Below are 23186 nucleotides of genomic sequence, written 5' to 3' on the forward strand. Positions count from 1 at the left end.
CTTCATTGAGACTGTTTAAACATTTACACGGCATAATACGTGATGCCTTGAAAGTCTGCAAGCAAAGTAGGGAATCCTTGAGCTGCAACCCAACTGTTTTTTAAGAAATATTTTTTAAATTGGTTATTGATGCTCATTGCTGGTTTTTAGAGGAAAGATAGGTAGGTAGGTAGGTAGGTAGGTAGGTAGGTAGGTAGGTAGATGGATAGATAGATGACTGAAGAGAGATTGATAGATACGACAGATGAGGTAGAGATAGATATATCACATAAACAAGGTCATTTAACAAAACATTTCTCTAAGTCTGGGCTAAGAGAGTGATAGATAGTAGGGTGTGGGCTTGGGCAAGGCTGGATACACATAGCACGTACCGCAGATATGCTCAGAAGTGCTAAACAGTAATCAACCACACAAACAGGCTAGTAATAGAATGAAGGTTCCTCTTAAACTGAAGTTGTCTTAAACTCTTTTTAGATGTGTCCATTTCCAAGGCATATGGTAAATGTGCTAATTAGAGACATTCCCCAGGCAAAACCTCAGGAGTACAAACAAGCTAAATATCGTGTTCTTTAATACAATCCATTTCTAAACCCACACTGATCTCACCTGAACTCTTTGGGAAATATATTTTATTACATTTCTTTAAAGTCAAATAATACAATTCCAGCAGGAAAAAAAAATCATCATTAAAATGCAATGTTGCAAGCATTAAATGCATTAAAATACACATGAGTTCAGTATGTGGAAAATTCTGTTTTTATAAACTTAAGAGGAATTTGCTTACAAAAAAAATTGTAAGGGCTGCATGTTAGAACACATTTTTTTAAAGCTAAGGGGTAAATAAAAACTGGAGAGAGGAGATTCACAACCAACATTTCAGACAAAGATATTTTTCCTAACATATTTTAAATAAGCAAGAAAAAGAATATAGTAAAAAATAAAAGATTGAGCCCAAGGAAGCTTAGCACAATGGCTCATGCCTGTAATCTAGCTACCCAAGAGGCTGAATTCTGAGGATCATGGTTTGAGGCCAACCCAGGAAGACAGAGCCAAAAGCTTCATCTACAGGTAATCAGTAAAAACCTAGAAAAGAGCTGTGTCTTAAGTGGTAGAGCACCAGCCTGAGCAACAAAAGGTAAGGGAGCACGCAAAGCCCTGAATTTAAGCCCCAGCATGCGCATGCACGCACACATTTGCACACACACACACATTGGGGTATATAATAGATAACTCAAGGTGGGTGCTGGTAGCTCATGCCTGTAATCCTAACTACTTGGGAAGCTGTGATCTAAAGATCCCGGTTCAAAGCTAGCCTGGACACGAAAGTCTGTGAGACTCTTATCTCCAATTAATCACTAGAAAACCAGAAACAGAGCTGTAAGCTATTGTAGAGAACTCAGATTTATTCCAGGTTCCGGACAGCAGCTCTGCTGTGTGCGGAAGTGTGTTGTGCCAGCTTTACGCGGTGATGTGGGGGTCACAGCCCAGAGCCCCTGTTCTCGCTACTTCTGCGACAGCGGTGCTGGGCCCAGGTTAGACGCCAAGGGAACACCAGGTTCCACTGAAAATGGAGTGAACTTCCTGACTCTGGGGCATCTGCAGGAAGCCATAACAGTGGAGGTGCCGCTGTCCTCATCCCTCTGAGACATCTCCAACGCCAGACACCCACACAGCCCGGCTGGAAATCCCGGTGCAACTTGGTCCTCAGTGGAGAGAGTGCCAACAAAATGAGTTTCTAAGATAATAGGAACCACAAAGCGTCTACATGGACGCAGCCACCACACAGACAATGTTAAAGAAATACTTTTCATGGAAATTAATGAGGGCATAATCATCCCTAAAGTGTTTGTTGAATGATATAACTGGATTAGGTGTAAATGGAATGAACAGACCTACATGTGATATTATTCATGCACAAGATAGAAAAAAATACTACGAGAAGCATTCTAAGTTCAGTCTATAGTAAGCTAGAAAGCAGTTTAAATTCTATGTCAGCTTTACCTATGAGAAAACTTACCATCCCAATTTGTTTCATTCACCCTGGCAAAAAAGCATCTCTGACTTATTTTATCCTGAACCTGTACATTGAATTCTCTGTTGGGTGGATCTGGATTTTTTTTATTTTTTTATTATGAAAATACAATACAGAGGCATGGATTTGGATTTTTAAAAAGAAGTTTTAGGCAGTACAGTGGAATATGTTTTTATTATTTATTTTTGGTTTATGTGATACTAAGGAATCAAACCCAGGGCCTCATGCATGCTAGGCAAGCACCCTACCACTAAGCCACATTTCTAGCTTCTTGGATTTTTTTTTTAACATTTACTTTTCAGTATCTGGTTTTTAAAGGAAGGGGGACAGGGCAGGGCGGGTGGGGGGTAGGATTCACCATCACAGCAGGCCCCAAACTTGAGAGAAGTATCAGGAAGGTCTTAGAAGAGGAATTCCTTCTCCATCCCAACAGCTCAGCTACTCCATCAGGACTGGGGTGAGAGGGCTGGGCGCTGCTGGAACAGGTCACATGGCTGATCTGGGGTGAACTTGTTTTGTGAAGAAACACATGATTTCTAGCTCTGAAGCTGTTGTTCCTCTAATGCTGTTAAAAGCCATTCCAAAGGGACAAGCAACAGAAAAGAACATTGTGAATAGACTGCAGAGGAATGGAGTTCTCCCCCACCTCTTCGGGGATATTATAAGCATCTTACAAAGGGGGTCAGATTCTGTTTCTTCCTCTCCACGATACCACTGTAGTTTGTATATTGGCCATATCACTAATGAGGATTTATAACTCCCAAAAATGCCACAAAAAAAAAAAATTAGGACTCCTTCACAAACATGCACTGTCTTAAGCCATAATTTTTTTCTGCAGTGGAAGCAAAGCCACACATCCTTTTCATATCCTACTGTTTGCACAGAAGGTGAAGTACTGACAGAAATGAAAAAGAATTGCGAGGTCAGCATTAATGTAAAACAGGCCAACCCCTGTTGAGGGTGTTTATAACTCAACAGTGCCCCCTAGTGTTATACAAATTAGCATGAACCCAAGATGCAAAATCTAAGGAAAGGTAAACTAGTAGACATTAATGCATATATCTGGTTCTCCCCCTACTTTTTGACTTATTTTTTGTTATTTTTAAAGTTGTAAAAAGGGGGCACTTGTTCTTTTAAGCTATCAAAAATGCTTTAAGGTGAGGTTACACACATACAAATAATAATAATAATAATAGGGCATACCATAATAATAATAATAATAAGTCATTCTAAAAGGCCAGACTCAGGTGAGAGAGAATAATGTCAAAGTTTGTAGAAAGAAAAGCCACAGTAATCAAAACAGCTTGGTATTGGCACAAGAACAGACCTGAGGACCAATGGAATAGAACTGAAACCCACAAATGAACCCACAGACCTGTAGCTACCTAATCTTTGATAAGGGAGCTAAAAAAAAAATAGAATGGAAGAAAGACAGCCTCTTCAGTAAATGGTGCTGGCAAAATCGGTTAATCACCTGTAGAAAACTAAAGCTAGATCCTTATATATCACCCTGCACCAGAATCAATTTCAAATGGATCAAAGACCTCAGAGTCAAAGCAGATACTCTGAAAACATTACAGGACAGAATAGGAGAAACCCTAGGACTCCTTGGCACAGGCCAAAATTTTCTTAATAGAGACCCAGAAACACAACAAATCAAAGAAAGGTTGGACAAATGGAATTACATGAAGCTGCAGAGCTTCTGCATGGCAAAGACATAGCAAGCAAGATCAATAGAAAGCCCACCAATTGGGAGATCTTCACTAGCCATACAATGCATAAGGGTCTCATATCTAAAATATACTTGGAACTCAAAAAATTAAATCCCCCAACAACACATTCTCAAAGAAACAACTGCCCAATAAATAAGTGGCCTAAGACTTAAAGAGAAACTTCTCTGAAGAAGAAACAAGAATGGCTAATAGACACATGAAGAAATGCTCAACTTCTCTAGCCATAAAAGAAATGCAAATCAAAACAACATTGAGATTCCACCTCACCCCAGGTAGAATGGCTATAATCAAGAACTAATAACAACAGATGCTGGAGGGGATGTGGACAGAAGGGAACCCTACTGCATTGTTGGTATGCGTGTAAACTTGTTCAACCACTTTGAAAAGCAGTATGGAGGTTCCTCAAAAGACTCCACATAGAGCTCCCCTATGACCCAACAATCCCTCTTTTGGGCATATACCCAAATGACCACAAACAAGACTATACTAAAGCTACCAGCACAACTATGTTTATTGCAGCATTATTTACCATAGCTAAGATATGGAATCAACAGAGATGCCTCTCAGTAGATGAATGGATCAAGAAAATGTGATACACACATACACACACACACACACACACGCTGGAATTCTATGTCTCTATCAGAAAGAATGACATTGCCCCATTTGTTAGGAAATGCAAAGACTTGGAAAAAATTATATTAAGTGAAGTAAGCAAGGCCCAAAGAAACATAGGTCCCATGGTTTCCCTTATTTGCAAAAACTAGTATATGTCTGGGACAAGCAGAAAAGGTCAAAAGCTATGTACATATGAGCAGATAATGTTAACTGAAAAATGAACCCCAAGATAGGGAGACAAATTTTTTTTTCTTTCTTGCTATTGTTTGTAATGTATTTATAATGTACCATGTGATTTTTTTTGTTTCTTTGTATGTTCCTCCCCCACGGTATAACCCCTGTTTTCACTGTATTTGATGTTGGTGCCCTGCATTTCGTATATACACTTCTCTAATTGGGGGAGGGGAAGGGAAAAAACAAAATGCTTAAATAGGGATACAGGTTGACCCATTGTAACAATGAGACATACAAGACACTATATTGAAAAATAGGAAGTAGGAAGGAAGGGATGGTAGGGGAAAAACAAAGGAGGAGGTAACAATGCTTGATAGGAAATGTATTCATTACCTTGCTCATGTAACTGTAACCCCTCTATACAATATTTTTACAATAAAAAATCATATAAAAAGTACAAATAAACATTTTGAAAGAGGAGAGAGAAGGAGATAAAAGAGGAAAATAGACTCTTAACAGCCTACAGAGAATATCATCTAAGGGAAAAATAACTATCAAGAACTTGGGGAATGATGGCCTGGCGTTTTCTCTGGCCAATACCCTGTTTTTGGCTAGTTTTCTTGAAAGACAGCTCTCATCATCAAAATTCCCTTGACCACCTGCTAGCATTGGGAGCCTCTGGACAGCACACTTTGAAGTTTTCTGTACCATGAAGGATGGTCTTGTTCCTCTAAGGCCCCTAAAATTTGAAAAATGGTCCTTACTTCAAAGGTCATAGCTCTTGCCAGAAGTTTCTGATCCCAAAAGAATGTATAGCATTTTGATAACTGTTGTTGTGAATCCAGATGAGAAGATACTAAGGCAAGCTGAAGGATTTGCCTAACAATCCTGGAGACTGCCATGAGAAATCAAGGGATTTCTCTTGCTAGACCTACATACACAGCATCCATCTGGCATTTCTGTTCTCATAGTTCATTCTCTTCTTGTTTCACCAAGAATTTAGATTCATGTCTTTTCCCTTCTTTGTTTTAATCCTCTTTTCAACTTTCACTTTATAGCTTTGAAGAGTTCTGAGAATACTACTTTATCACAGTATCCTAAACAATGGGAGAGGTGAAAATGAAGCCTTCTGGAATAAGAGAAACCCCCATAGGTATTCACTAGCTGCATTCGAACTAAGCTAGAGAAGATGTGTGGTCCATCTTACTTAAATGTATTATGTATTCTTTTCTTCCTGTTTTGATATCTTAAAAAAATGAAGCCAGGGATACTTACCTATAATCTCAGCACTCAGGAGGCTGAGGTAGGAAGATCCTGAGGACAAATTGGGCTATTTTGTCAGAAAGAAAAGAAAAGAAGGAAGGAAGGAAGGAAGGAAGGAAGGAAGGAAGGAAGGAAGGAAGGAAGGAAGGAAGGAAGGAAGGAAGGAAGGAAGGAAGGAAGGAAGGAAGGAAGGAAGGAAAAGAAAGGACAGAAAGGAAAGAAAAGGAAAGGAAGAAAGCTTTGGGAGACTTTTGAGATAAAATCAGCCATATTTTGATTATTATATTCAATATTCCATTTTCCAAAGTCTGTGTTCCATTTTAAAAGTCTGCCTTTTGAATCACTGGGGCTTGTTAAAGCTGCTGTTTTCAGGACTATCTTTAATAAAAGCAACATCACTAAGAATTAATAGTTTGTTTTTGCTTCACTAAAGTAAACAGATATGTGGCAATTCTAAACAGAGAGAATAAAGCTGATAAAGACTAGCAAATGTCATCCAAACTTCAAACATGGAAAGACTGAGTAAGAGGACAGTGAAGCATGCTTGGCCCTTGACTATGGAACAAATAGGAATTACTCAAGAAAGGAATTGGTGTGTCTTCAAACACATTACCCAGCAATATTAAAATGGGCATAGTCTTGCAATGGAAGACCACACCAAAATTTAAAGCTATTTAAATGAAGACGCATTCAACTGGAGGGAAGGCATGTTTTGGGAGAAGGCAAACACATTGGTACTGTATATGAAGCACAGCTACATTGTTCATACAAATCCTCTTCCTGAGAATTCAGAATTGAGATATCCTGAATGCTCAGCCCCCTGAGATCCCAATACTGGTTTTCTCCCAGCTTCCACTGCTCCATGCTGATGACACCTTGAGGTTCTGTCCCTTTCCTGTCTATCAGGCTCAGCACATCTCTAGCTGGATAATTTGCAATTTCACCCTAGTTCTCATCTTTGTACCCAGGATGGGAGATAGGGGCAGATCTTGATAGAGGCACAAGTTATCTTAAAGAGAAGAGTCTGCTGAAGCATCTTCAGGCAAGGAGGCCAGATAAGCCCTTTCAAAGGAGAGGAGGCCTCTTACGCAGGCTCTAATGACCTGGAGAAATCTGGAGATTCAAGACTCTCAGGAATCATCAAGTAGGGTCCTGCTCTTTCCTAATGTTGGCACTACAGACTTGTCTTGGTTTAGGTCCACAACTCTCACATGTAATTCTTGGCCTTGGTCCTTTGCTTTCTCTGCCTTCCAGCTGTAAGAGTTATAGATCTCCATAAAATACCATACCTAGTTTGTAATTTCCAATTAGTGTTTCTTCACTGACAACACTCATATTGGAGTAAGACTGACCCAAATGGTGGGTCTTCATTTAACTGAGTTGCCTCCTTAAAGCCTTGTTCTCCAATGTAGTCTGAGGTACAAGGAAAATTCAGCCCATAACACTAGGTGGTTCTCCAACACAATGAAACTCGGGCATTGGAACAGCATCGCATAAGGTCTAGGTAGATAGATAGATGCACACCAAATGGATTATGTATTGCCAGTAAAACTCTGATTGGCTGCTGCCCCATCAACCACATTTTAGATAAATGTGGTAGAAATATTCACTATTACTTGGCATATATGGATTTCTGTCAGCGTTATACTGTTTGCATAAACTGAAAAAAAAGAGGCTGGATGAAACAGGAAGGCAGTCAAAAAATATACTACACGATATTGCACAAATGGTTTCACAGGAATAGATCTATTTGTTGACCATGCAGCTCAAATAAAAACAAAACAGGAAATCATTTGAATAAGGTCCTTGGAAAATATCTGCATGCAGTATGTCACCCACAGCCCTGTGAATCCCTGCCTTGCTTACATCACCACGCTCTTCCTCACATGTGAATTCCATCCAGCGCTAACTTTTGCCTGTGGCTGAGTGAGAGCAAATTCTAGTGGGGAAATGGGAAAGGACTTTGATGAAATACTTTCCTTCTAGAAGCACTCCGTGACTCCACAAACTAATTCCACGTGGAGTGGTACGTTCCATCTAACATGATCCGCTATGGTGGATGGTCGCTCTGACTCCTGCAGCAACACACAGATCCCTCTACTTTTTCTTGATTAGGGCACAGTCTACTAGGCCAGGTGGAAGTCACTGTTCTGGAGACAGTTGGGTGTTAGAGAGCTTCGTTATAATTTAGGACTCCAGAGGTATAAACAGCACACAGTTTGAATATGACCCAGCAGGACTCTGCTCTGTGGGCAGACTCAGTTGAGTGAGCATGGGAAAAGACCATTGTGACTTGTTAGTAAGAGAACTTTTCTTCTCAGGAAGTTTCCTTAGGGAAAATGGAAGTGGAAGGGAAATTGACTTCAGCACTGAGTAGCACTAGAGCTTTGAGAGCTGAGGAAGGCTCAGAATACAGGAGATCCTTAGAATCCATGGATTCCAAGGACACACCACTGGGGAAAATCCATGAGCATTCAAGATGCAAAGTTCAGGGTTCTAACTTGAAACCGCATGGTGTGGTTGAACACTATTCCCAAAAAGCAGACTTTATTTCATGCTCTTTGTCTCGAGAGAATGCTTGATTTCATTTTCCCCATAACCCAACTTCTGTCATCTTTCCACTTGAAAGCCTTTTAAGACCCAAGCACCTTCACTGGCCCTCGCTTTGGGGGCCGCATCTGACCTTTTCTGGGTTTTCGTTTGAACTCAAGACTTCACACTTGATGGGTGTCCCGTGAGCCATACATCCATGCTTTTTTTTTTCTCCTCTGGTGATTGTTGAGATTGGGTCTCACTTTTAGACTGTACCTGGTCCATGATCCTCCTATTTTATACTTTTCCTTCTGTAGCTGGGATGACAGACACACACCACTATACTCAGCTAGTGTTGGGATGAGGTCTTAGGACCTAATTTTCCCATGATCTTCCCAATCACAGTTTCCCAAGTAGTTGAGATGACATGTATGAGCCAGCGTGCTTAGCTACCATTTGCTTTGGGGGAGGCATATTTTCACCAAATTAAGTGTATGAAAACACTCAGGGGAACCACACAATTTAAACATGACTGACCATGCCCAGGACTGACTGAGAGCTTCTCTGCTTCAACTGCCTGTGTGTGCCAATAGCTCACGCTTGCAATCCTAGCAACCCAGGAGGCTGAGATCTGAGGACTGCAGTTTGAAGTCAGCTCAGGCAGCAAAGTCCATGAGTCTCTTATCTCTAATTAACCACCTAAAAGGCAGCAGTGGAGCTGTGGCTCAAATGATAGAAGGCTAGCCTGGAGCACAAAAGCTCGGACATAGTGCCCCAGTCTGTGAGCCCCAGGACCTCCACACACACATACACACACACACACACACACACACACACACACACACACACACACACACACACACACACACACCAACAAAAGTGCTGTTTACAAGCTTAAGTAATTTTTTATATTCCAAATACTTTGAAGTTTCATAGGGAGTTCAGAGTGATTGAAATAATCTTTCTATTGAAAACTATGGACTTTGATCCTGTAAGTGTGGCCCTTATACTCCCTACAGGAGTCTTTTCTGGGGTGTTTGTGACAGTACACTTTTTAGGCCCATCCCAGAACTATCCAATCAGAATTACTGAAAGGGAAACCCAGGAGTCTGTGTTTATAACAAGTTCTACAAGTTGATCTTAGGCACACAAAAACCATCAGGTGGTTACACAATGCCTTCTCCTTGCTTTATCCTTCCTGACATTCCCAGAACGGAAGGCCCATGCCTTTGCAGGGAAAGTGTCCATCACCCTCTGCACTGCCACTCCCCGCCTCTGCTACAGCAGGAATCAGCAGAGGAGAATGCCACTCCTTATTATCCTGGATTATAGAGGATTGTCCATACCTAGGGTGGAGCCTGTAGGTGAACACAAAGGGATAATACAAGTCTAGTAAAGCAGACACAAGCATCATGCAATAGATTCAGTTAGCATAAACCAGAACACAAGTTACTGGCATAGCCGTACACAGACTGAAGGGATCTCTGTGTAGCCCAGAGTTAAAATTCTCAGTGCATGGTGGGATTATTAGGTCATTGTCAGAAATGCTTTTTACTCTCTCTTCTCCCCCAGAATCTGCCCTGTATCCTCTCTCTGCCCTCCAAGTTGTGGGAAGAGGTTTTGGGGATCTATGAAAGTTAATGTTTGAATACAGATTAATTCTCAAACCTTAGGAAGGCTGGCACCTATCCTTGCCCAATTTTTCCTTCAGTGGCTCCATGCTCTTTCCAGGTTTCATAAAACATTGCCCAGTTGCATAGGTGTCAGTGTGGTCCAACAGCCTTGGGTGATTGTGGAAGACATTGCTTTTTAATAAAATGCTAGCGGTACCTGAAGAAACTACAAATGACTTCATTTCTTGAGAACTGGTAAGATGAGGCTGGCACTCTAGAGTAAATGCAACCATTTACTGGTGAGTTCGAGTTTGGAAGTCTTCCCAAGTCTATACTCTGGATCTGTTTTTCCAGTGTTAGAATTACTTATTCCTTGAATATTCAGTAAAACATAAGATTCTTGGTGGAAACATTTTTTTTTGGGGGGGGGGTGTCCAATCGTGGGGCCTGAACTCTGGGCCTGGGCGCTGTCCCTCAGCTCTTCAGCTCAAGGCTAGCGCTCTACCACTTGAGCCACACCGCCACTTCCAGCTTTTTTTCTTTTTGCTTATGTGGTGCTGAGGAATCAAACCCAGAGCTTCAGGCATGCAAGACAAGTGCTCTACCACTGAGCTACCTTCCCGGCCCTGCTTGGTGGAAACATTTTTAACTATGGAGTAAGAAGACTCTCAGGGATTCTCTTTTTGACTGAGTTGTTACATTTTTTTCTAGTAACATTGTCTATTTCATCTAATCTTTCAAAGGTTTTGAGATCATTGATGTCCACAGTAATTTATTATTGTAATAAAATGTATCATTTTAGACATCTTAAAAACTATACAATTCACCAAGCACTGGTGGCTCATACCTATAATATTCACACAATAATTACTTCCTACTTCAATAATGCCTTATGAGGAGGTTGGGGGCAGGGAGGAAAAAGAGAGACACTGCAACCCACCATTCCAGAAGGTTCTATTCATGTTGAGATCACTCACCTTCCAGAAACACTTACTTTCTTTCTCACGAATTCATTCAGACTGTACCTAATGTTATCAGTTAAATATATCTAGAAGATTCATATTTCTGAGAATAAAGGAATACTAAAATCCAATGATGCTAGCATATTTTTTTTTCTTTTTGTCGGTCATGGGCCTGAACTCTGGGCCTGGGCGCTGTCCCTCAGCTCTCCAGCTCAAGGCTAGCACACTTCCACTAGAGCCACAGCACTACTTCCAGCTTTTTCTGCTTATGTGGTGCTGAGGAATCAAACTCAGGGCCTCATGCATGCAAGGCAGGCGCTCTACCACTGAGCCACCTTCCCAGCCCCAATGCTAGCATTTTCAAATAAGGAACTGAAACCATTCATGGAATGCTTGAATCCCCTCTATGAACAGACCAAATATGGATTCTGTTTTTGAGCACCCTTGTCAAGTTCATCAGATATGACCAACTGAATCACTTGACATACGCTTTCACTCCCAGTATACTCTTATCTGGATCATGATAACTTACATCAAGTACAGTGCCAAAGGCCCATGACAGAGATGTCCAGGATATTTCCCTTATTTACCTGTCTCCATTGCCTGTCTCCATATTAGCCTTTGTGCTACATCCTCCATTCATAAAGTTCTTAATACAATGAACTGAAACACGGAGAGAGATACCTCCAAACAAGTGACACCACAAATACTTACCACACTATAAATCATGAACAATGCTTTTAAAAGCAGCAAGAGAAAGGACAATGTATTCATGAAACTAAGAAGTCTGGCCTGTATAAGAAAAGGAAGTGAATGGTAAGAAAGCAAATTATTAAAGTCTTCATATTCATAATAACGACATCAAACATTAGGGTAATGATAACTGCTATGGATTTATAATCAGATTTTTCCAATGTATTAAGGCAATGGAAAACTGTTAAGGACTTTGAGAAATTACATGACTGGATTTTTCTAAAGCATAAATAGGGTTATGAAATCACTCATAGAAGACAGGCTTATTCTGCTCTGGGAAGTAATTTCACCTTCTCTGTCAAATGAATCCCTCTCTGAAGATCCCATAAAGAAGTCCTGGCATGGTGGCACACACCTGTAATCTTAATTACATAGGAGGTGGAGGTGGGATCACGATCTAAAGCTTGATTCCAACAAAAGCCTAAGCTCCTATCTGAAAAGTAAATGAAAGCAAAAAGGGTGGAAGCTACAGCCCAAATGGTAGCGGCAACTGTCCAGTCTTTGAATTTAAACCCCAGTACTGATGAAAAAAAGAAAGAAAGAATGCTCTAAAATCATCTCTTCTGATTTGCATATAAATAACAATTGTAGTAACTATTGGTTGAGATGTTACTAAATGTAAGGAAATAGTTTGCTAGTAGTTAACTTCAGTATGGAATACAAGGAATAGAATATATTTATGTTTATATACATCTATTTGTTATTCACAAATAGCTTTGTAGAGCTGTGTCCAATACTGTCTGAGCCAAGAGAAGCGAGGAATCTATTTGCCAGGTTTTTACCTAGGTCCTCTTCTGCCATCTGAGGCATTTCTATTGTTTTATCACCCCAGTCAGGTTCATGTTTCTATTCGGTTTTACTATCCCACTATGGTTCATGTCCTAGTCAGAAATAATTGGCTTCATGTCAATCTACAGATTAATTCCAGGTGTTTCATCTCTGTGTCTCTGCGTTCTTAAGCTACATGCATTTAAGTAACAACATTGACTGCTTCTGTAGGTCTGGCTATTCCTACTTATACTTGGCACCACACACAACAAATTCCAGGAAGCAGACAATCTAGCTCTACACCAATCTAATATGCCACTCGAATCTAATATAAAATTTTACTCAAAATAAAATTGAAAGCTGGTGCTGGTGGCTCATGCTTGTAATCCTAGCTACTCAGGAGGCTGAGATCTGAGGATCGCAGTGCAAAGCCAGCCCAGGCAGGAAAGTCCGTGAACCTCTGATCTCTAATAAACCACCAGAAAACTGGAAGTGGTGCTGTAGCTCAAGTGGTAGAGCACTAGCCTTGAGCTGAAGAGCTGAGGGACAGCACTCAGGCCCAGAGTTCAAGCCCCATGACCAACAAAAAAAAAAAAATTGAACTTGCCAAGGGGATTGTGGCACTTGAGGTACCTAAGAAGAAAAATACTCTTAGGGAAAGTATTTTCTTGTCATAGGCTGGGAAGGTGGCTCCGTGGTAGAGTGCTTGCCTTGCATGCGTGAGGCCCTGGGTTGGATTCCTCAGCACCACCTAAGCAGAAAAAGCCAGAAGTGGTGCTATGGCTCAGTGGTAGTGTGCTAGCCTTGAGCTGAAGAGCTCAGGGACAGCGTCCAGGCCCAGGCCCCACGACTGGAAAAAAAAAAAAATTCCTTGTCAGCTCTCAGTAAATGCTTAGATGTTTGCAAAGCAAATTGGCTTCCTTGCCTTTGTTATTCCTTCATCATGATTTTCATGGTGGTACTTTATTCACAAGTAAAGAAATTGTGTTATTAATTTATCCAGTAACTTCATTAATTTCCAAAGGATCGCTTATACACATTAAAGGCCCGAAATAATAGAAACATTTGCCTTTGTGAAGTCAATCATCCATTGAAGAAAAACTAGAAACATGCATGAAAAAGACCTTAATATACAGATGGGATGGAGTCATAGAAGTAAACAGAATTTGCACAAATGTCTATATGTTTAGAAAAGCAATGTTGTCAGACAAACAAATTAAACAGACAACATTGGATCCTTACTCAAGAAGACAAGAAGTTTTAGTCAGGAGTTGGGATTAGCAAGAATATCAGGGAAACTCTACGATGTAGCAGAATAAGTTCTGGCTGAGGAGTCAAAAGATGCTGTCATCAAAGTTTTGCAGCTCTGTAATGTTGACCAAGTATTTGATTTTTGCTTCTCTTTCATAATCAAGACCAACCTTTACTGAGGTTTGTTGTTGTTGTTGTTTCTTTATATTTCTACCCTATTCAAGAAAGAATTTAAACAAAGAAATTTCTTCTGGCACTCAAATTCACTGACTCAAAGTTTACTGAAATTCTCTTCTTGAGAAAATATTCAATGACTCTAAAGTTCAGATTCTCAAGACAGGCACTAGTAGCTCACATCTGTAATCCTAGCTACTCAGGAGGCTGAGATTTGAGGATCACAATTCAAAGCCAGCCTGGGCAGAAAATTCATGAGACTCTTACCTTCAATTGTGTAGGTATGCCAGAAGTGTAGGTGTGCCTCAAGTGGTAAAGCACCAGCCCTGAGCAAAAAAGCCAAGGGATAGTGCCCAAGCTCTGAGCTCAAGCCACAGGCCTGGCAAACATGCAAAAAATTTCTTACAACCATAAAACCCCAAAGACAGGACACATTGATAAGTGAATACTGAAATCAACTATTATCCATAGTCAATTGCTTTTTTATAACTGCACAGTAATGCTTCATAACTCACTGAGGTAAGGTTCAAGTCAGAGTCTATGGAATTGTACAGGGTCTACAGTCCCTCATGAGTTCCATCAAGGGCACACCTTTAACAAAACCACAGGCCCCACAAAGCTTGTCAGAAACATTCTTGTGTTTGAGGCAATGGTAGATGTCCCAGTAATTTTTTTCACAGCATCTCTGACCTCTTTGTTTCTTAAACTATAAATTATGGGGTTCAATGTAACAGTGAGCACCCCATAAAGTAATGTGATGATTTTGTCTATTTCTTGTGACTTTGATGAAGAAGGCTTCAGGTACATGGAGAGAGCAGCCCCATAATATAAGATCACCACCGTCAAGTGTGCACCACAAGCAGAAAGGCTTTGCTTCTTCCCTCTGCTGTGCTGATCCTCAGAATAGTAGAAAGGATGATGATACAAGAGAGACAAATTAAGAGCACCGGAATGGACAGGAGGATAATGCTCACCACTAACTAACATGACCATGTCTGTGAGCAGTGAACTTGTACAAGCTAACTTGAGCATTGCCAGGATTTCACAGGTGAAGTGACCAATGAGATTCCCACAGAGGGGTGTCTGCAGGGCAAAGCTGGTTTCCAGCAGGGCAATCAGACAGCCCATCACCCAAGAGACAGCTACCATCTGCACACAGACTTGCCTGTTTATGATAATGGAGTATCTCAGTGGTTTGCAAATGGCAACAAGCAATCATCCGCCATCACAGCCAGAAGCACACAGCCCATGGCAAGGGACCTGTACATCTGTGCAGCACACCCAGAAAAGAGGATGGTATTCTGTGATGACAGCAAGATGACCAATAAAGTAGGAAAAAAGCAGATACGTAACAAATATCTATGGAAGAGAGATTTCTAAGAAACAAAAACATGAGAGTTTGGAGGTATGAATCTAAGACAGTGATTAAAATGAGAGTGCTGAGCTGGGCGCCGGTGGCTCATGCCTGCAACCCTAGCTACTCAGGAGGCTAAGATCTGAGGATCACAGTTCAAAGCCAGCCTGGGCAAGAAAGTCTGTGAGACTCTTATCTCCAATAAACCACCAGAAAACCGGAAGTGGCAGTGTGGCTCAACTAGTAGAGTGACAGCGCCCAGACCCAGAGTTCAAGCCCCAAGACCAGGAGGGAAGTCAGATACATTATAAGGCTGAACAAAGAGAAAAATATGTTGTCTCGGGTACTGGGATAATCCTTCCAAGAAAAAGAAAAAAAAAAAAAAAAAAAGCTCCAAGCAGTGAATTTTCCCCTAGCATTTTCTCACTTGGACGTATTCTAGTAATGCTCTCTTCAAGTCATCTGAGGACATAAACAAATGGATAAAGTATAATGGTTGTACAGTTAGAAAAGCACTACTATATAAACACATTCTCACAAGTATCAAAAGAGAGGGTATTTATTTGGCTTAAGAGGGGATCTATTTGATTCCTCTGTAACAACATTAAGAGAACAGTGAATCAGAAAACAAAAGCAAATGAAATTAATATATCAATCTCAATTTGTAGTCTATCCTTGGCATGCTAGTCTTTTAATATAGATGTGAAAGTTATAGAATGAGGAAAATGCTTATTGAACAAATTATTGAGCACAAATAAGAAATGTAAGCCAGGTAAGTGAGGGAGTGAAAGCTTATCATGTACAATGGAAAGGAGTCATGATATTCACTGGAAGAAAAGAAACATTGACAGATAATTGAGCAGATTTTGAACCAACAGCTATGAAGTTCTGGGTCTGAATGAGCATTGTTCTTCCCAGCTAACAGCTGTGTCTCTGTCCACTTGTTTCAAATAGAAAGGCTTTGCTTAAAGTACCATGGTTACATTTAAGGACTGTTTATAAATCACACGAAATTACCTACCTCATTTAAACACTGGTAGTGTCCACTACATGGTTTCCATAGCCTTATGAGCAGGTAAAGAGTTCTAAAAAGTGGGACTGGGAAGGTGGCTCAGTGGTAGAGTGCTTGCCTTGCATGCATGAGGCCCTGGGTTCGATTCCTCAGCACCACATAAGCCAAAAAGATAAAAAGCTGGAAGTGGCACTGTGGCTCAAGTGGTAGAGCGCTAGCCTTGAGCTGAAAAGCTGAGGGACAGCGCCCAGGCCCAGAATTCAGGCCCCACGACCAGACCTCCCCCACTGAAAAAAAAAAAAACAGTTCTAAAAAGTATGCACAAATAATACCCTTCTTAATACATTACAACCCGTGAATATCAAGGAAGGGCAGAGATTAAACTCCCTTAGAAAATGCCAAGTTGTCATGGAAAATAGAAGATCATATATTTTAAAAACATTTAAGGTTTTATATTTACATTATTTTGTATTATAAAATTATTCCCAAAGACTTACCTAGCTTTTGTACCTTCAAACTTTTCTTTCGCCACTGTTCATCTCCTTAAATATCTCCTTAAATACAGTCATGCAGGTGGCCACCCAACCCTTCACAAATAGCTAGCAATGTAATAGTTCATGCTCAGCTTTCCTATTCTTGCTATTCTTTTCTTGTTTCCCAATTTCAATTTAATCATTTTTCTTCCCTATTCACCAGGCTAGATAGTGGGGGTGAAATAGTAATGTTATGACAGTATCTTACTTTATGAAAGGTGCATAAAAATGTTTAAATAATTTCCATGATTTTACAGTGGGAACATTCCCTTCTGGATGTCATGTTCACTGTTAATAAGTCCTTCGCTCTTTTGTTTTTCTGTGTAAGTCATTAGTCTCCAAGCAGCTTACACTGTAGGTCTGGACACCATGTGTAATACTGAACGGCACCTTAGTATTTAAGGAAATACTTGTCGGCATTATTTCCCTCTGCGATGATTGAATGTCCAGTTTGTGCTTTGCTTCTCAAGTTCCATTTCCCCCCCTCCATCAATATAGTTGATCTTTATTTATTTCTTAACAGATTATTTCTTACAGATTTTTCTGCATGGTTTTCTATTGAACAGTATACTGTTGTGAAAACAAAATTAATTCTATAGGTTTGCCTATTGTGGACATTTCATATAACTGAATCATAAACTGTCTTCTTTCATTTAACATCTATTATCAAGATCCATTCGTGTTTTCCCATTTCATTCTTACATTGCCAAATAATTGCCTGGATGTGCCACTTTTAATTTCTACCATTCAGCAGTTGGTATTTTTACTATTTCAAATTTTTAGCTATTATAATGTTGCTACGAACATTCATACAGTGTATGTTTTTCTGTGGAGATGCATTTTCATTTCTCTTGGATACCTAGGAATAGTTTCTACATTGTTAGGTCTATGTTTAAACGTTTGAGGAACTACCATATTGGTCCGAAAGTAGCTGCACCATTTTACAATGAGGATTACAATCTCTCCATTTCCTACCAACACACTGTTACTAGTTATCCTGGTGTATTCAGAGTAAATTCTCACTGTTTGAGGTTTGCAACTATATAATTAGTATTGCCTTGCAGCACTTCTTTATATGCTTATTCATTATCTTCTTTGAATAAATAGATGCAGATCCAGATGCTTAGTCCATTTTAAAAACTGGGTAGACCTTTTTATGATTCCATTGTAAGAACACTTCATATATTGTGTGTATGTATATAGGTGTATAGATTTGTATATATTATCTATATATATACATACAAATCCACTGCCAGATTATCTGATTTGCAAATAAGTTTCCCTGTGAGTTCTTTTTAATATCTTGACAGTATGTTTTGAAAATGCCAAAGCAGAAAAGATACCCTTAGAATTGCAAGGCATATGGTTTTCCATTTGTGAAATTACTTTAGTTTCCAAAATTAAGGATGTTTATTGTCTTAATTCACTAATAAATCACTGAATGTCTCAACAAGATATCAGACATTTTGTTCAATATACACATTTTTTTTTTTGGTCAGTTGTGGGGCCTGAACTCTGGGCCTGGGTGCTGTCCCTCAGCTCTTCAGCTAAGGCTAGCGCTCTGCCACTTGAGCCACAGCACCACCTCTGTCTTTTCTGCTTATGTGGTGCTGAGGAATCAAACCCAGGGCCTCATGCATGCAAGGCAAGCACTCTACCACTGAGCCACCTTCCCAGGCTCAAGATACACACTTTTTACTCAAAATATCCACAAATTTTATTCAATATATTTTCAATGTACATATAAAATCTTATTAGCAATGGACATGCCTACAATCAACTTTCATATATTTTCAATTTCTTAATTGAGCTTTGGTGTCATGTCTAAGAAGTGTTTGCTCAACTCTAAATTATAAAGATTACTTCATTTTTCTTCTAATATTTTTATGAGTTCTTATATTTAAATCTGATCCAGTTTGAGATTTTTGTACACAGTGTGAAGGATTTCATTCATTCATTTGTAGGTAAATATCCAGTTGGACTATTTGTTGAACAGACTGCCCTCTCTGTTGAATGAAATTTGATATCTTGTTGAAAATAAATCAGCACAAGGATTTGGTTCTATTACTTTGTTTGATTTTTATGTCTATCCTTATGTCAAGTACTACATAAGACTTGATTACCAGGGATCAACAGTAAATTTGGACATGAAACACTATGAATAATCCAACTCTTCTTTTTCAGTGTTTTGACTAACCTGGGTCCCTTGCATCCCATATGAATTTTAGGATTAGTTTGAATTTTAGGACTAGTCAGTTTCTGCAAGGCATCCAGGTAGAATTTTGGTAGAAATTACACTTTCTCTCTAGATTTGGAGAATTGCCATCTTAACATCAAATATTTGATCCTGAACAATAATGTGTTTGCAGTTGGTTGTCTTCTGTAATTTAAGAAAGTGCTGATCTCCAGAACAAGTGCTTTTCCTCTTGTTTCATCACTTGTTCCTATTATTTTCAAATAATTATCTATTTCAAATAAAACTTTTCTTAAGCTATAGGTTGCCCCGTGGCGCTTTATAAAGTTGACATCTGTAAATTAATCCGGTACTCTCAACCTTGTTGAACTGATTTACTAATCCTCTGTTTTTGTTTTTTAATTCCTTTAGTGTTTTCTATACAAAAGTGTTGCCTGGGAACATTTTAATTCTTTTCCAAACTGGATGCCCTGTATTTCATTTTCTTGACTAATCTCCCCAGTAGAGTGTTGGATAGATGCAGCAGGAGTAAACATCCTCATCTTTCCCCTGATCTGGGAGCCAACATTCTGCCTTACTCCATTCTATACCACATAACCTCAATACACAATATTATGACAAGCTGTCTATGTTGTTTTGTTGTAATGCTCATTATTGATAAAAAGCTTTCTCCTATTCCTAATGGCTGAATTTTTTACATGGATTGCTGGATTCTGTCAAGTGTCTTGGGTTTATCTATTGAAATTACCATGTGACGTTCATCCTTTATTATTGGGGTATACTAGTTGTCATGTTAACTCAATCTTATGTACTTCATATGATTTCCAGTTATGATGAATCATACTTTTTATGTATTACTCCCTTCAGCTTCTAGTATTTTGCTGACAATCTTGATGTCTATATCCATAAATTGCTCCGTAGTTTGTCTCCATCTTCTTTTCTCGGCCATGTTTGGTATCAGGGTAACATTTGTCTCACACAATGAGTAGTAGTTGTTGCTCCTCCTCGTCGTCCTCTTCTTCTTCCTCCTCCTCCTGTAGTTGTTGTTCCTCCGCTTCCTCCTCCTCCTCTTCTTCCTCCTTTCTCTTCTTTTTCTGGGGTGAATAACTGGCTTTTAAAATCAGCATATGGTTCTGGGCTTTTGTGGCTACTTCTGTTTGTTCATATTGTCTGTTTTTTTCTTGAGATTTGATCTTTTGTGTCTTCCCCAGGAATTTGCTGATAAACCACAAATCATCCATCTTTTCTTTCAATAACCATGTAAAATGGTTAAAGTACTTAGTTTATAAATATTCAAGGTGTCTATTAACTTAAAACTGCTCACAAAACTAGCCTGCTAGAGACTTTTTTTTTTTTTTTGGTCAGTCATGGGGCCTGAACTCTGGGCCTGGGCACTGTCCCTCAGCTCTTCAGCTCAAGGCTAGCGCTCTACCACTTGAGCCACAGCGCCACTTCCATTGAGAATATTTTCCAAGGCAGTAATTCTATTCTATGTGGTAAATGCCTTGGCATTTTCAAAGTTTTCGATGACTGCTCTAGGAGACATCAAACTTTTTCTCAAAGGCCATTAAAAGAGAAGACAGTATTTCAGGCTTTGTGGACCTTATGGTCTCTGTTACAATTATTCAACTTTGCATGGAGTGCAGGCAGTTAAAACACAAATACATGACCAGGGTGCAAAAAGCAGCAGCAAGCTGACTTGGACCTTGGGTTATCAGTCTCTAGCCACTACTGTAAGATAGCTAGCTAAGTAATAAAATCATTTCATCTACACATAAATCAGTTAAAACCAGAACAGGCAAAAAAATAATAAATTTACTAATAAACTAATTCAAGGAGGAAATGATTCTAGGAAATATGTACACTGTCATGTGGTCTATTAACTAAGATAGTGGGCCTCAATTTGCCATTTACCTTCACTCTTTTTATAACTGTTGACATGTAGGGAAAATAGAAAAAACTGTTTCAAGTCAGCTTTACATGCATTTTTAAAGTATTTCATATCATTTAACTACTGTAACTCAGTGATATTTTTCTTTATTTAAAAGCAAGCACCATAACATTTACGATTAAAATTAAGACCTAAAAGCATATCAAGAACAGTTTATAGTTGATATTTCTGTGCAATCCTTTTACAACCTTTTGCTAATGGTGACTGCATATATGGTCATCACGAATCCATTTGTGTACCTAAATATTGAGAATAAATGATTAAAAGGCTACTTAAGAAATTAATGATTACCTTTTCTGCCACATTCCACTTAAGTAACAAAATACTTTAGCACTCTTAAATTCTTGTTTGTTAAGTCTACTTCCAACAATTCTTCAACAGAAGTAACTGAACAAAGCTGAGTTCAAGAATGTGTACTACAGCCTTGTTTACCAAGGACAATTAGTGACCTCTCAATAATCACCGATAAATGACTGATATAGCCTTATGTGCATTCCAAAATCGCGAAACATTTCTTCTTAGCTCCCAGAAAGACAGATTTTGGAGAGCCAAATCATGAAAGGCACATTGTGAGTTTCTTGACTACAGGGCTTGGTTCTGAGGATGAGAAGTATAAACAATGGAAGGAACAGGACACTTGGTGCTCTCGTGGAGAATCACTATCTCTCCAACCTAGGAAGACAGAAGAGGTGAGAGAGAATTTCTGGAGACAAAAGGGACAAGGAAGAGAAACCTGAGTCTCTGAAACTTAAGTCTCTAATTGACCTCTCCACCATCTATGCTCAGGGCAGATGGCAAACAGTTCAGCTCAGCTAAGAAAAACGAATAGAAAGAACTAGGTTCTGTCATCCACCAACAGTGTAAGAATTTGTAATCTGAGTCTAACCACATTAATTGCCTGTCAAAAGTAATTCTGCAGAAATAGTCTACAGTCTCCACAACCTTACATTCTCAAGCTCCAGGATATAACCCCAAATGCTGCAACAGTGAGGTTAGGAGAAGGCGATCCACAATGATCTGACTCAAAATGACCCAGTTGTGTAAATGCAGACATTTTAATGAAATACAGTCATTGTAGCTAGGTCTGTTTACCAAAATGTTAAATGGAGTGGCAAAATACATATATTTAAAAAGTAAATGTTAAAACTCAAAATTTTTTAAATCTGAAAGAAAAGTTCACTGAGTGGGCTTTAATATTAGAATGGCCATGAGAAAAAGTTAGTGAACTTAAAAGGTGGATTTTTAATTCAGTAACCAAGAACTGAAGAAAAACAAATGATCTAACATTTGTTTAAGTGAAGGTCCAAAGAGGAAGGGGTGTATGGTATAGGAAAAAGCCTACCTGAGTAAACAGACTTCCCAGAAATGTCAAATGCATAAAATGCTTTTAAAGGTGAAAAATCTCAGTAATTCTTGAACAAGATTAAAATAAAGCACACTGAAGTACATCGCAGTCTGAATGCTAAAAATCCAATCTAAAGAAAATCATGAAAACAAACAGTAAAGTTACACACCACTTCCAAAGAAATAAAAAATTATTATGTTGGAAGGCTAGCAACAATATGGAAATAAATCCTTCTTTAAACTTGGAAAGGGTGACATTGTCTAACAAGAAATACTCATTATCTAGCTTATGTAACCATAACTCCTCTGTACATCAACTTTATAATAACAATAAAAAAGAAAAGAAAAAATTACTTTAATTAGCCAGTCAGTGGCTCATGACTGTAATCCTAGTTAATTCCAGAAACTGATATCTTAGAATCGAAGTTCAAAGTTAGCCCAGGCAGAAAGAAATAGAGTGTCATCTCCAGTTAGCCAGCTAGAACTGGAGGTGTGGCTCAAGGGGAAGAGCAGAGAAAAAGGTTCAGCAAGAGTGTGAAGCCCTCAGTTCAAGCCACAGTAATTAAATAAATGAATGTTCAGAAAAGATTCTTGTATTTGAAAATTGTTCTGGAATTAAAGGTAGCATAACAGAATTAGATACTTTAACTACTATTAGCCAAACTTGCTTTTATACTTTTCAAAACTACTTTATAAAACTGTGTTACAATAGCTGTAAACTTTACATTCTCCTTTACTATTTCGGGGGCAGGGCCAGTACTGGGGTTTGAACTCAGGGTCTCACACTTGCTACACAGGTGCTCTAACATGGAGCCAGCCTCCTTCACATTTTTTTCCCAATGGTTTTATGAGTACAACTTAAGTGTATAAGAAACGTATTTTTTTTTTTTTGGAAGAGAGGAGAGCAGTACTGGGGTTTCAACAT

At 39.2% G+C, this 23186-nt stretch overlaps 1 protein-coding gene across 1 annotated transcript; it reads right to left on the reverse strand.

Moving 5' to 3' along the window:
• Positions 1 to 1477: 1477 nt before the first annotated feature.
• LOC122124192 (olfactory receptor 2K2) lies at positions 1478 to 19915 on the reverse strand. Its single transcript, XM_042698903.1, is given in 13 exon segments — positions 1478 to 1735; positions 5158 to 5296; positions 7173 to 7233; positions 9604 to 9710; positions 10943 to 11013; positions 14465 to 14736; positions 14739 to 14853; positions 14855 to 15087; positions 15090 to 15212; positions 15215 to 15317; positions 15513 to 15546; positions 15548 to 15618; positions 19853 to 19915. Coding segments are annotated over 13 exon segments (1650 nt in total).
• Between the last annotated feature and the right edge of the window lie 3271 nt (positions 19916 to 23186).

This window comes from Dipodomys spectabilis, unplaced genomic scaffold (genome assembly GCF_019054845.1).
Source record: "Dipodomys spectabilis isolate Male_0828 unplaced genomic scaffold, ASM1905484v1 ptg000006l, whole genome shotgun sequence".
In the NCBI taxonomy this organism is placed as follows: domain Eukaryota; kingdom Metazoa; phylum Chordata; class Mammalia; order Rodentia; family Heteromyidae; genus Dipodomys; species Dipodomys spectabilis.